The sequence below is a fragment of the Solea solea genome, chromosome 4, assembly GCF_958295425.1.
Source record: "Solea solea chromosome 4, fSolSol10.1, whole genome shotgun sequence".
Lineage (NCBI taxonomy): Eukaryota > Metazoa > Chordata > Actinopteri > Pleuronectiformes > Soleidae > Solea > Solea solea.
Genome location: NC_081137.1, coordinates 2,450,471 through 2,465,965, shown reverse-complemented (window position 1 = coordinate 2,465,965; position 15,495 = coordinate 2,450,471). Strand labels below are relative to the sequence as shown.

The 15,495-nt window shown below is 39.6% G+C and overlaps 1 protein-coding gene across 2 annotated transcripts in view; it reads left to right on the top strand.

Moving 5' to 3' along the window:
- Nucleotides 1-1,584: 1,584 nt before the first annotated feature.
- The window catches only part of lig3 (ligase III, DNA, ATP-dependent), a 22,624-nt gene continuing 8,713 nt past the window's right edge, over nt 1,585-15,495 (top strand). Inside the window, exons 1-13 of one of the 2 annotated variants that reach the window (XM_058627275.1) lie at nt 1,585-1,665; nt 2,850-3,431; nt 3,868-3,993; nt 5,071-5,295; nt 5,414-5,565; nt 6,169-6,335; nt 9,005-9,082; nt 10,641-10,809; nt 12,893-13,048; nt 14,086-14,217; nt 14,301-14,380; nt 15,114-15,201; nt 15,297-15,374. In XM_058627275.1, coding sequence (XP_058483258.1) covers nt 2,879-3,431; nt 3,868-3,993; nt 5,071-5,295; nt 5,414-5,565; nt 6,169-6,335; nt 9,005-9,082; nt 10,641-10,809; nt 12,893-13,048; nt 14,086-14,217; nt 14,301-14,380; nt 15,114-15,201; nt 15,297-15,374 — 2,004 coding nt within the window. In that variant the 5' untranslated portion in view covers nt 1,585-1,665; nt 2,850-2,878. Of the gene's footprint in view, nt 1,707-2,849; nt 3,432-3,867; nt 3,994-5,070; nt 5,296-5,413; nt 5,566-6,168; nt 6,336-9,004; nt 9,083-10,640; nt 10,810-12,892; nt 13,049-14,085; nt 14,218-14,300; nt 14,381-15,113; nt 15,202-15,296; nt 15,375-15,495 lie in introns of both variants that reach the window. The other variant, XM_058627274.1, reaches the window with a different exon arrangement.

Below are 15,495 nucleotides of genomic sequence, written 5' to 3'. Positions count from 1 at the left end.
CTCGCCGTGTTTACAAAATCTGACCAGGCGCATGCTGCATTCACGTACCGTCGGAAATATTATGCGCGAGGCGGTTGCGCAACTCTAGACATGTTTTGAACTTTTGGTGTTTAGCAGTGAAGTACCTAAACGAGAAACTTGAGTAAAAGTACAAGTTTCTCACCAGAAAATGACTTTGGTAGAAGTTTAAGTCACGTTTTGCTTGCGGGAGCCTGGAGGTGCAACACATTATGACAACATGACAACATTAAACACTTCCACAAAGCTCAAAAAAGACATGAACAGAAGTTGAAACAAATTAACATTTTTAAAAACAACCTCCTTCAATAGTAGTAATTGTGCAGGTTCTGTAAATTCAAACCTCCAGCTTCTTTGTAGCTTTCCATAACTCCTTTTTATTTTGTAGTAAATACTATTTTAATAACACGTAGACAACTGCAATTAAAACACCAAACAAGCTCATGAATATATAATTTAATGTTGAATATGATAAATTTAATAATGTGATAATTATATCTTATTATAAGAAAATATGACCTCCCCAGAAGCTGCTTCCCGCAAAACACATTATGTTTACATGAAATAGAAGGTTGTGTGGCCCTTGTTAAATCAATTGGAGGGCCACGAGTTTGAGACCTCTGTCTTACAGTATATGACATTTACTGTACTTAAGTATCAAGAGTAATTTTCTGATATAAAATGTACTCAAGTTTTATAAAAGTATTAAAATAAGCGAGGAGTTAAAATTTAGCAACGGGGGTTCAGTGGTAGAGCAAGTTGTCTTTCAACTGGAAGGTTACTGGTTTGATTGCCTGCTGTACCCTCAGTGTGTGAATGGGTATGAAAGATTTGTGAATCGGTGAATGGCAAAAACTGTTGTGTAAAGCAGCTTTGAGTGGTCATCAAGACTAGAAAAGTGCTATGGAAATACAGACCATTTACCAACTCTACTCTAGCAACAGAGATAGTTTGGGGAAATGTGTGGAGTAAAAGTTGTAAAGTTGCTAGAAATATAAATAATAAAGTAAAGTACAGATACTTGGATTTTGTACTTAAGCACAGCAGTATTTGTACATGTTGTATTACAATACTGGCGTTTAGTAATAACAATATAATAAATTAATAATAATAGCATCTATGAAGGAGACTGACGAAATACAAGTAAGACAGAACGTTCAGAAAAAGAAATGCTGAAAGGGAAAGAGTTTTATACCACTTTTTTATTATTTATGTGTAAGGTGCTCCACGTCAGCAGATGGCACTATGAACATCCTGTCACATGTTTAAAGGTCCACGAAGTCCACGAGCATCGTTGACCATTGGCTGATGCGTTGGCTTTTTCACTTTGTGTAGTTACGTCAAGTTAAGCAGATTACATCAGATACTTGGCGGAAATCATGTATTTACCCTTCGAAATAAAGTTTATTACACATGCGGAAGCACGTAAGGTACATACAATGACCAATAAGTCAATTACAATACATTAATATACATTCAATAATGGTATAAACTAGTGTAAATACAATCTAAATGCAATTAAAAGGCAATTTCTCGGTGCAGTTTCTTAACTTTGAAAGAATGAACCGGAAGCATTTGTTATTAACGTCCAATAAGAAAGCCACTTCACACTACTCACAACTGTTGTCTAACAACAATGAGAAAAAGGTAGAAATTTAAACTGTGCTATTCAAGCTGCTTCAAAAAAGGTACAGTTACAAAAATTAAATACGCAGAAAGATTGGAGACGTTTTGTTATTTCTTGATAGTTTGTGGAGCCTGCTAGCTTTGCACGCCCCGCAGTTTGGGAGCGTGGCTAAAGCTAATCAGCGAGTTAGCCTTCGTGTCACAGAACGTTATTCGTTATAATCATACTGGTTGTCTTTAAAAGGCATGCAATATATAAAAGAATGTACGGTTTAATTGTAAGAATTGAGTCCTATTTGTTAAGAGATAGCAATGAACAAAACGATGCGTTTTATGTCGAGCAGTTGTTCGTCCGCACAGCTGAACGCAATCATCTGCATTACAATGTTACCACTTTGTAATGATCAATTCTGGTACTTAAAACTTTGCTCTCAAAGTATAGGCTTTTACCAAGACGACTAGACTTATACAACAGGCATTTTTAAGTACATTTATGTAGCTAATTCTTTAAATATATGAATTGATGAGTGTAGAGTTTATTTGCACGTTTCCTGATGTTTGGTTTAATGACGCAACTATTAGGAAAACAACGTAGCAACATTTTGGGGCAGAATCATTTAGAAAATATTTTTAATTGGATTGTGATTTAACGTGAAATAAGTGAAGGTTCAGTTCAGTTCATTATTGACTGCTTACTAAACAACAATACCATTAAAATATTAACTTGTATATTGTCATGCAGTAATGAAAACTTTAATATATGATTGTACAGTATTTGGCATAGAACATCTCAATTGCAGCCTTTACAATTTTGCTAGATGCATTGTTTCAAGTCACATTTCCGGTGTGTAAATAATGATTCTGTGTTCAGCCCGACGTGATATTGATAATAAAACATCATGATAAGAGAAGAATGACTCGCAACAGAGGGTTATGATGACCTGACCCCATTGTGAACCCATTGGCTGGATGCACTTTGTGCATCATGAGTTACCCTGTGATTCCCATCCCTAGTAATGGATCTGCACTTCTGCTACTAAACAAAAGCCACATTTTATGCCTTAAATTAGTCGCTTTGATCTGTGGTGGCACAGGCTGAGTCAGATGATTGTTTTTTTTAGCAATGTTTGATGTGTCACTGCAACTTTATATTGAACAAAATAACAATACCTTTAATACTCGTATCTTTTTTTCCCTCATTTTAGGTTTATGATTTGTCCACAATCACACCTGAATGCAGGTACCTCTAAGAGTATTAGCTCTTAAAACTGTGTGCGCAGGTGTACAGAGTCTCCAAACACCTGTGAGGACTTGGCGACTCCGGAAAGTGTGCAGATCGTCTCCTGGCTCTTCATGCTTTGTGCTTCAATCTCCACCTGTATCTGCGTCTACTTTTTCCAGGGAATTCTGTCATTTTCCCCTGGTTTTCCATAAACACATCCTCCTCCGAAACCACCCTCCCCTGGTTTCCCCGCATCAGCGTTTCTCTGACGAGCCAGATATGGCGGAACAGAGGTTCCTCGTGGAATATGCCAAGCGCGGCACAGCGGGGTGTAAGAAGTGCAAGGACAAAATTGCAAAGGGCATAGTGCGCATAGGGAAGGTTGTGCCCAACCCGTTCAGCGAGTCTGCGGGAGACATGAAAGAGTGGTATCACATGAAATGTATTTTTGAGAAGCTGGAAAGAGCCCGAGCCACCACGAAGAAAATCGAGGACATCACAGATTTGGAGGGATGGGAGGAACTACAGGATGAAGACAAGGAGCTCGTTAATAAACACGTTTCAGGTGCGAATGACACATTTTTAATTGGCAAGTTTCTTCACAAGATTAAGTTCTTCAAGCATATTTCTAGTTTTTGGTTAAATTCTGCTTAAGTCTTGGAATTAAACTTTTTATGAGCTTATTTTAGGAATACACTATAATGTGAGTTATTATGTGATATTTTAATAAAAAGACACTTCTCTAAAACAAGTCCAAAACAAAAACCAGATGACTTTGATCTTAATCGATTTCTTTGTTATATGAAGCAAAGAAACCAGAAAAATCTGTCAAACAATTATAATAGGTAACTGTTAATTATTGTAATTGAGTGATCATTGCAGCTCGACTGTATTGTAAATGAACAAGAAATGGCAATTGTGTCCTTTGTGATTTGCAAACTGCATCATCATCATCTCAAATTGCTATGTGCTACATTTAAAACATTTCTCTTGTCTTATAGCCCTGATGGCCAAAGTCAATGCAAGTCCAAAGAAGAAAGTACAAGCCAAGTTAAACACTGGCCAGCTGATGGCTCCCCCTGCTGACCCGTCTGTCAACACACCGCGCAAGTTTTCAGGCTTCACAGGTAAGAAATAGACAAGTAGTGTCTTATTTATAAATGTACTGACATGAAGAGTGTGAATGAAAACTTCTGGTTATCTCTGAGCCGAGTCGAAGATGTCCAGCTTCTCAAAGATTCAACAAGACGTTTGTCTTTCTGTGTGATTTGTTTGCTAAAAATCTTTGACAGTTCTTGCTGCTGCTGCTGCTGCTCACTAATGATTTCACTCACTGTCTTGGCAATGATGCACAGTTAATTCCTGTCCAGTCTGGACTGTAGCAATAACGAAATGGAAGTCGTACTATTTATTACTTAATTACTTAGTTCCAGCTTCAATGAAAGAGTGTGAGAGTTTAAAAACACAAGTATAAATAATGAAACGCAGCTTTAAATGAAAAAAACCCCACAGAAGTTTGATTTGTATGCAGCCCAGGAGGTTCAGCAAGGACAGGACGTTCCTGGTGTCGGACAGAAACAGATACAACTGTAGCCGTTAGCAATTACTTTATTTATTCTAGACGAATTTAAGGGACATTTGTGCCATTAAGGCAAAATGCAGACGCTAAAACTAATTCTCTATTTACCAAATTTCCACTTTAAAAGTGATAATAATGGCTTGACTTCATGAACCCATTCAGACTTGGTCCTCTGTGATATCACGGTCATACGTGCGTCCTTGGCTCTGAAGCCACATTCTGAGGTGGTTTAATAATAAGGTGGATTGTCCACATTCCTGAGCTGCACAAATGCAATATATCCTCAAGACAGATTAGAGACTCCTCCTCCTCCTTAATCTGACAAGTGGTAAATTAGCCAAAAAAGTTATTTCCATTTCCTAATCATTAAAGCTTTTTTTTTTTTCAGCCCAAGGAGCGCTGTGATTCACTCAAGCTCCTTTCAGCTTTGTCACTCACACTCCCACACCAAGACGTGGGTTTCTTTTTAAGACACTGCACTGACTTGACACAACTAACCTCAACCATAACCAGTCAATGCCTAAGCTTAACTTAACCACAATTCACTTAAACACAAACAGGTCTACACTGTGCTTTTCTCTGTACCAAGCTAGTCTCATTACTTGTATTGTTCCACTTCACTCAGCGGCGAAGGCTGGCTCTTCCAGCGGTGCAGGACCATCGTCGTCTTCCTCTTCCCCCGCCAAAGCCAGTCAAGGTAGCCCGCTGTCCGTCCAGATGTGCGACCCCCAGCACAAGGACTGCCTCCTCAGAGAGTTCCGAAAGCTCTGCGCCATGGTGGCAGAAAACAACAGCTACAATGCCAAGACGCAGATCATTGACAAGTTTCTGAGGAAAGGCTCTGGTGGAGGTTGGTGTTTTTGTTTACTCGGCGTCTGTTTAAAAAAAAAAAAAAGAAGAAGAAATACCCAAGGCGAGGATTCTGTGAGAAAATGTTGGACTCAGATGTTTCTTTTCTACCGTCCTAGATAAGTTCCACGGAGACCTTTACCTGACGGTGAAACTGCTGCTGCCGGGCGTCATAAAAAGCGTCTACAACCTGAACGACAAGCAGATCGTAAAACTCTTCAGCCGCATATTCAGAGCCAACCAGGACGACATGGTGCGCGATCTGGAGCAGGTATGTTCTCACACGTGAAGTCTGATGTTCAGTTGGGAGTAAAAGTCATCGCTTCGAGTCCGCATTCACATGGAAACACAACATTTCCCTATAAGATCTTTTTCTCCCGTCTAGTTTACGGCAGCTTGGATTCATGTGTCATTACTGCCATCTCCTGGATTTAGAAAACATCGACACGACTCAACTAGTATTCCTTGTTGTCTTCAGTCTCATTCTCTCATCTCCACACTCTCATCCTCCCCCTCCCTCAGTCTCACTCTCTCATCTCCTTATCTCATCCTCTCGTTCCCTCAGTCTCATCTCCTCACTCTCCTCAGCCTGATCACTTAAAAAGTTTTCCATAAACACGGCAGTTTCAATAAATATCGTCATACACATGAAATCCCCCCAAATGACTCTACAAGCTACTGTGTATATGCCTGGCCTGCATGTGGCGCCGTAACACTGCCACAGAACGACAGAGAATGGAAAAGAGGTGGATCATGTGCATATACTGTCGCTAGCATACTGTGTACAAATTCCAAACACAAGCAGAGGAAGATAAAAATGACTATTGTTTTTCCAAAAATAGCGTTTCTGTGAACTGGCGTCTTTGTTTTAAAGGGCGACGTATCGGAGACGGTGAGGATGTTCTTCGACGAGAGTAAATCTTTCCCTCCGGCTGCCAAGAGCCTGCTGACCATCCAGGAAGTGGACGCCTCCCTGACCCGCCTCGCCCAGTTGACCAAGGAGGACGAGCAGCAGACCGAGCTGGAGGCCATTGCCAAAAAGTAAGGCAGTACATTATCACGTCGTTATTAATTAGGCCGGGCAGTAAAGTAGCGCAGATAAGGTAATTCATTAAAAGAACAAGCAGTGCAGACCTGATCTATTAAAACAGTTTATGACTCTTGCTTTAATGCATCCAAAAGTGACAAATCAAGTCAAGTCAATTTTATTTATATAGCTCCAAATCATAACAGAAGTTATCTCGGGGCACTTTTCATATAGAGCGGGTCCAGACCGTACGCTTTATGATATTATTTATGGGGACCGCGCAATGAGCAATCACTTGGCAGCGGCAGAGAAGGAAGAAAACACTTCCACTTCCTTTAAAAGAGACCTCGAGACCTCAGGGTGGGCGGCCATTCTCCCTCCAACCGGTTGGGCGTAGAGAGAAATGGAGATGGGCATGAACCACTTTTATTTATGGAGCACTTTCCATTTGCAAAGATGGATTCATGCGGTGCAGGAACACTTAAAACCAACATATAAATGTTAGAAATCAATAAAATGTTAAAAAATTATAATCAAAACTAATGTTAAAAAGAGTGTAAAAGAGAGTAAGTGTTAGAAGAAAAAGTAGGTTTAGGTTAAAAAAAAATATAAAATCTTAAAGTTTAAATAAAAAAGGCGATAGTTACTACTCAATAAAATCCTCACCTAATAAAAGCTACATCAGCACAAGTGTACACACTCTTTAAGTTTGTTTTGCTTAACGCCTCACGCCCCATACACCAAAGGAATAGCAATTTAAGCTCTCAGGACAAGGGAGCTGCTGGTTCTGCCTCATTTGGTGAGTTTTTCTTACTTGGGTAAATCCCCCCAAAAATGTCAAGCTCTAAAATAACACATTTAACACATGCTGAGTGTGCTGATGGAGGCAGAAGAGGATCAACGACTCCAGTGTTCTGTGGTGTAAATTCGCTAGTTTTCTCTATGGACTTTGGTGTGGGAGAGTGAGCAAAACAAACTTCAGCTGTGAATATTATAGATATATTAAGATATTGTACATTTAAATAGGAATGGATTTTTTGGGTTGGTCTTTTGTTAAATGGTAACTAAAGCCTCTCTTCTGAGGCTAACTCAGTTTCACTAAACTGAAGACCTGCATCCACAAATAACATTGCTAGATACACTGGTTTACAGCTGAAAAAAGTGGCTTCATTTTGCTTTAAAGTGGAAAAAATGTGTTGTTACCTCTCACTTGGCTCACTCCCACCTGCCCTCTGCTGCTTTTTGGCACAGTCGGCTTGCTTGTATGCTCGGCACCGACTCTGACCTTGTAAAAACCCACTTCAAACATCCCGAACCATTCCTTTCGCGGTAATAGTGGTAATAATAATAAATGTAGCAGCATGTGTTAAAGCAGGAACATGAGGGGGGGGCTTTTATCCAGACTCTGCACGTACAAAGGCAGAAATACCTGCAGGAGAGAAAAGAAGGGAGAGAGACAAAGAGGCACAAAGCATTACATTACATTACATTACATGACATGTCATTTAGCAGACGCTCGCTATCCAAAGCGACTTACAGTAAAAACAAAAACACACCAAATAAATGTGTCATTGTCAGGCTTCAGCAGAGCTTACTGACGAGCTGACCATTTGAATCAGGTGTGTTTGAGCAGGGAAATATCTAAAACATGCAAGACAGTGGCTCCCCAGGACCAGGAGTTAGAAGCCCTGCTCTAAAGAGAAGGAGGGAGAGATGAAGAGAGAGGGCAGGAGGGAGGGAGAGAGAGAGAGAGAGGAGATGGAGGAAGAGAGAGTGCCTGGAGCTCTGTGAGCACCAGGGAGTAAACACACACACAGTGGTTTTTCACAAAGTTTAACAATCATCTTGTTGACAGGACAATATGGACTTGGATGATTCACTGAGACTGGAGGGGAGGTTGAATGGAAACATGTAACAAAGCCCTGAAATAATGTATAAAGAATAACGTATTGACTGGAATAAAACATAAAACATGATATCCCGATATCAGGAGGAGGAGATTCTTTTCCGTTGGTGAAAAAACATCTGCCTATTTGAAGAGACATGAGGTGATATGAAAACTTCCACAATAATTGGGATTTATGATATTGTTACATTAATTGGAATAATACACTTTAATATTGTTACTTTTTTAAAGATTAGATAGACCCCAGGCTAGACAACAGTGGAGGCAGACAATAATTGTAATTCTTCATTATTTGGAAATGTTATTTGCTTGTGCTGGTTTTTTATTGTTAGGATTTGCAGGTTTTTTTTCTAGCTTTTTTAGATTTCCTGCTTTAGGCAAATCTCTCGCTCTCTCTCTCACACACACACACACACACGACATCTTTATCTGACATTTCTACCCTGCATGGCAGCAGAAGACCCCAGAGTCAGAGTTTGTTTGTGTGTCATAAATTTCACGTTGCTTGCTGTAAACAAGACTCGGGCCATATTTTCTGCTGTGCTTAACAAAATATGTGTTTTGAAGTTTGTGAAGGAAGCAGAAATGAAGCAGATTATTTTCTAAATTTATTTACGTTTTCTGTCAAATCCAAGCCAGCAATTAAACTAATGCATTTTTGTTGTGTTAATGTTGTTTTAACCTTTTCTGGTCTGTGTTTAATGTTTATATTTCAGCTTCATAAAACGCTTCTTTTATTATTCCACAGTGATGACGTTTATTCTCTGTTCATTGCAGATGCACCAGTAACGACCTGAAATGCATCATTCGACTTATTAAACATGACTTGAAGATGAACTCTGGAGCAAAACATGTGTAAGTGTCTTTGTGTGATTTTATTTATTTATGTTTTTAAAGATAGAATAAACCGTCTATTTTAGGGACAAGCCGATGCAATACTCAGTCTTTGTATCTGTTTGATGTTCTGGTCAAAATCACAGAATCGTATATAGTCAAGAGAAAAATTTCAAATCAAAAATCCGAAATTAATATGTATTGCATGCTACACTGTGCACAGACTGTAAAAATTCAATATTTCAGCTGAGTCATGTTATGGGCTGTTATTTCCTCTAATATTTGTTTCACAGTTGGAGAATTATGTCTTTAAAATAGCTTGAAATGACACAAATGTGTTTACAGCTTCATACAGACTGCATTTGACTGATAGTGTGGTATCGGTGGATACTCCAGTTTGTGCAGCAGCAGCAAGCATTTTGTCCGTGGACTTCATGTTTGTTTGCAAAAGTGATGAAATTCACAAGGTTTCTTGAATGCATCTTGAAGCTAAACGCACTGTCGACCAGTGGGCTTAAAACATGCGGCCCGCGGGCCACATCCTGCCCTGGAACAGATTTCATGCAGCCCGCCACTTAACCCTCTTATGACCATCATGTTAATCAGGCCGCCTGGATTTATTTTCATTTTATGGCTGTAGAATTGTCAAAATGTTTAACGAGTGAGTGCTTCCGCCCCTTTTCCAGAGATAACTTTCACTTTTCATATCTGGCATTTATTATTTAACTGTTTAGGAATGACACTGCTGAGATGCTGACGTCACAGACGTGTATAAGTGTATCTCGTCTGTGATTGGACGCTCGTTTCGCATATTGATAAATTAATTTTGCATCTTATGTTTTTATTGTGAACTATATTATTGTTCCATATCAACACAAACGTTTAGTTTGAAATCCAGTAAAAAATTGTTACTGTATTATAAATTTTAACTATCGCCCACCCCGATGAACAGTTGCTTTTCCCCCAAACGGTTACTCGACCGGCCCCCTCCTGACCAGATTACATGCTCAGTGGCGATAACGCCCGTAGCGTAGAAGCCTCTCAAAAACCAGACTGGAGAACAGTCAAACGTCAAATATTCATTTCTATGCCACAAAGCAACACCAACATAACTTGAACAAACTCAAAACATTTCTCAGTCATCAAATCAAATTTAGCTTAAGGTTAAAAGTGAGGAAGAGTTACAGAAAAAAGTGACTTACCCGCTACTTGTGGGTCTTCCAAACGAGAGCTCAGTCCCTGGATCTGAGCAGGTCTCTTGAAAGCATCTTCAGGTTCTCCTGCTCCAGGGATCAGCTCACTTCTCCAGTCTTGTTTCCACACAGAACTATCTTTCACTTTTTCTTTTCTTAGTTAATTGGCCAAAATTACTTTAATCAAACTCACTTCTCACAGCATTCATTCCTCCTTCAAGCTTCTCTTGTTTGTTCCCTCCTCTCCTCCCAGGTGTGACTGATTTATCATTCTGCCCCCCCCCCCCTCTAGTGCTGTCTGTCCCCTTTCCTTTATTTCCGTCTCCACTTCTTGTTACAATCTTTACTAACCTCTTTTATTGTTGCCCTCTTTTTTTTTTTTGCAGTCTGGATGCCGTGGATCCAAACGCATACGACGCCTTCAAGGCCTCGCGTAATCTGGGCGACGTGATTGAGCGTGTTTTGAGGAATCAGCAGGAGGCGTCCAACGGTTCGGGACAGAGGAAACTCCTCACTGTGGAGGCTTCGCTCATGACCCCGGTCCAGCCCATGTTGGTGAGTAGACACCAGGGGTCTCTATCGCCCCTGTGACCCCTCAATCTATTTAATGCGGCCCCACCACTCAATATCAAAATGTAATGAGTTATTTCAGACCAAACAGAGTACTTGTTTGGTCCATAAAATGTCAGAAAATTGTTTTTCAAACCTGGAAATTATGACGTTCTCTAATGTCTTGTTGTCCACAAACTAAAATGCATTTTTTGTTAAATGGAGTAAAGAAACGATAAAATATTCACATTTAAAAAGCTGAAAAATCTGAAAACTTCTTTTTAATTCTTTAAAAAATACTCAAACCGATGACTCGATTATCAATAGTTGACAATTCATTTAGTAATTAATTAATCGATTAATTGTTTCAGTGATGTAAAAGGAGCCTTTGTGCATTTGTGCAGAAAATTGAGGTTGCAAAGTAAAGCTTAATTAATCGGCGTTTGAGGGAGTCTTTTTTATATAAATAAAACAAGTTTTCTGAATTGTGAAATGATTAAAACTGAATAATCCTGGTTTGTGGACTAAGGAAAATTGAGAACATGATATTGATTAACTGTGAAAATAACCACTGACATGATAATCATAATCACATCATGAGGAAAATGCTAACTGACGTCATAAATCAAATGAAAAGGAGCCTAATTTTCTCACCGACTTGCATACAAACTAATGGAGGCGCCACCCGATGGCCACTCAGGAGAATACAGGTTTCAAATGTTTCCTTATTGCCTTCACCCTCCTGAGCAGAGACGACATTGATTTGTCTTCTCTCGAACATACAGTCTATGATCACTGCATCCACTTGTGCCCATTGTAACTGAGTCAAACACACACACACACACACACACACACACACACACACACACACACACACACACACACACACACACACACAGCACGACCTCCAAGGAATGACCTAATTTAATTGTTAGATCATTGTACATCAATTATCCAGCAGTGAGCCGATACTGTAATCATCCTTTCTGGCTTCAGGCTACAACACTGTATGTGGGTTATCAGCGGTAGTAAGACCTGAGTAAATTAGAAATAGATTTCCGATAAAAGGATGATAATTAGTTCTTTAATAGCTTGGATTTATAAAAAAGCATTCAGTGATATAAAATGATTTTGATGCCTTACAGCTACACCTCTGTGCATATGAAAACAAAAGATGTAGATAAAAGGAAATGCTGTCGATCAGTTCAGGAGATTAGCTTTTAATTCGTAGTTTGCAGTCGACGGCTCCGGCTGGACTTCACAGATAAACCCATGTTGAGTCCTCATTGACAAAATTAATGCAAGTGCTAATTCAGCAAGATGCACACACACACACACACGCACAAATAAATAATAAACACAAAACCCCACGGAGCATTAGCTTTCACATTACACAGCAGACTTTTAATTACGCAGTATGAGAGTAAATTTAAAGTCGCTGCAGCTTTATCACATTTCAGTTTACAAATGAGCAACGCGGTCCAACTCACAGCTGGAACCCTTTCACTCCTGACGTCCTGTACATCAGTCTGTGGAGGATTAAAATGCTGCATCAGGGCCTGATATATGCTGTGGACTGAGCAGAAGAAGAGAAACTAGGTTGGTTATGTTTTTAGTCTTTGTGATGCTGCCGTCACACTGGATGTGAATTTTTGTATATCGCGTCTCTGTGGATAAAACGCCTCGTGACCGCAGCATTAGCAAGCTTACCCAAAAACTACCAAACCATTTACTTCTTCTGTTAATAAACTAAATGAAAATAAATCCATTAATATGTTAAAATAGTAAGAAAACAAATGTGACACAGGTCAGTCAACATGTTCTCAAATGTCTTGTTTTGTTCTCATTTCAAAGCTAAATAGAATCAGGAAGCTTGTTTTAAAACACTTGAAACAAGTAATCAATATTTCAAAATGGATGACAATTCATTTTTTAACATTTTCAACCCTTCACCTGAAACTAAATATTTTGTTGTCATATCTGCAGTGAAGAAAAAGACATTTTTCCAGTGATTTTTTTTTTAATGAAATGTAATATTAAGAATTTGGTTACTTGCCTTTTTGTGATCGACCGTCGTCTCTGTTTTCAGGCGGAGGCGTGTAAATCCGTGGAGTACGCCATGAAGAAATGCCCCAACGGCATGTACTCGGAGATCAAGTACGACGGCGAGCGCGTGCAGGTCCATAAGAACGGAGACGTCTTCAGCTACTTCAGCCGCAGCCTCAAACCTGTGCTGCCGCACAAAGTCAGTCTCTCACACACACACACACACACACAAAGACAAACAGTACAAATGTGTGTCGGAATAAAACATGGCCAGGTTTGCCCCCGGAGGATTAGCAGTTTAACGGTGTAATCTCAGCGTGAAATTCCGACGTTCCTCCACAGCAAATTTTCCCTGCATTTTCTCTCCCAGCAGGAGCCTGACAGTTATAAACATGCGTGGATAAATACTGCAACATGTCAATTAATTTAGCGCTAAATTAACCAAAGGCACAAGGGAAATAAAGCCAAATAGTGTTTACATGTAAGGATATACAGTATATCATGAAAACACGCAGGGAAGCTTTTCTGTAAGCTTTTCTTGGTAACATTTTAAACATTTATCTGTAAACTATTATTTTAAGAAGCCGAAAAATCACAGAACCGATTAGCTGCTGCCACCTTGTGGTAGTTGTTTATCACTGCAGTCGTTGATTTGATATTTCTCCGCTTTGTATCTTTTTTTTATTGCAATGACTATTGAAATAATTGGAACATTGTTATTGCAAGTTTTCTTGGAATATCAGGAAACAGACTGATGTTTGATTTCCCTTGGGAATGGAGGGTCATTAAAAATCCACTGTGTCAGTCGAGCTCAAGTGAAAACCCTGTACGTTTAGTGTAAACAAATTGCATAAAACCCAGAAAAACATATTTTAAAATGTGTCATGACGAGTCAGACTTCTTTAAAGGAACACAGCATAAATACATAAACAAAAAACAACAACAATGCTGAGCTGTGCTGGACCTAATTTCCCCGTGTAACAGCTCTGCTCGCTCTCACCATCTGCCACATGGCTAAACACTCGCCCTCAGCCTCTGTAATTAGCCAATTTAATGCTAATGTTTGGTTAACATTCAGTAAAGGGTCGGGGGGAGGGGGGGGAATGGAATCCAATTACAACATCCAAATTTACCTAATGCTCTTTTATTCAGATAAATGACAACGCTGTGAAACTGCGTTTAATGAATGAGCTTTGATCTTCACCTTCTTTCTTTTTTTTTTTTTTTTAAATATAGGTGGCTCATTTCAAAGAATACATCCCTCAGGCTTTTCCTGGCGGTCACAGTATGATACTGGACGCTGAAGTCCTGCTCATCGACACAAACACCAGTAAACCCCTCCCCTTTGGGACCTTAGGCGTCCACAAGGTGAGGGGACACCAGAGCCAGGTGGAAGTGTCTCATACAACAGCATCATTTTTGGTTCTAATTTCTTCTCCCGTCTCGTTCAGAAAGCAGCATTTCAGGATGCCAAAGTGTGCCTGTTTGTTTTCGACTGCATCTTCTTCAACGGTGTGAGTCTCATGGAGAGGTAATGCTGTTTCCACTTCATCTACATCCACTATTCTGTCGTTTTTGGGCTTTTCCATCAGCGATAGCACCTGGGGCTTTTTTTTAGTGCTTGCTAAAATGTGACGTCGACATTTCTCGTCACTGGAAGTGTCATGAGCGTGACATCCGACACAAGAATCAAAGCCAACAACGCCGGAGTGTAGATCAGTTAAAAAGACTTAAAAATCCCTGAAAACATTAAGCGTTAATCTCCAACATTTAGCAAAGGAAATGTCTAAAGTATAAATATTAACAGCAGCACTGCCCAAAGTGCTCCGGTCATGCAGGAAGTACTGAACGATTCTGTAAACAAATCTTTTTGATCAAATGATTCTAATGATTCAATTACACCGAAAACAACTGCTTTACAAGTCACTAGTTTGTGCGTTTGTGTCGCATACAAAACACCGTCACAGCCGTGATATAATGACTCCGTCCACGTTAAGGAGGTACAATGAAGTCATGGAAGACCATACCGAACCAAGTCGAGTAGTTCAAGAACTGTAAAGTGGAAAAGTGCCATTAGACGTGCGTTTGCATTTCTCCAGAGAGACGAGAGTAATATAAAAATATTCCTCCCTTCACTGGCTTCATGTACATTTCAGTATTTATTCCCCAGCCTTAGTCACAAGTTTAGTTGTTCAGTATTTATCTAACAATATGTAACGCACAAAAAAAACAAGTTCTCTCACACGTGTCCTCACTTCCTTCAGGCCTCTGCGCGAACGCAGGAAGTTCCTGGACGACAACATGGTGGAAGTGCCAAACAGGATCCTGTTCTCCGAGATGAAACACGTCACAGTGAGTGCGACGCCTCTGAATGTCGCCTTTTTTGCTGTAATATCTATAAAATGTTTGATTAAATTGTCCTGTGTGTGTGTGTGTGTGTGTGTCAGAGAGCGGGAGATTTGGCTGATATGATAACGCGCGTCATCAGAGAAGGACTTGAAGGCCTCGTGCTAAAAGATGTTAAGGTAAGATTTTATTGTACATTTAGATGTTAAATTACCACATAAGTTAATTGCATTCTTCACCTACAAAAAAAATCAACAAGATATAATTAACGATATAATAAAGCTTGAAATCACAGATGAC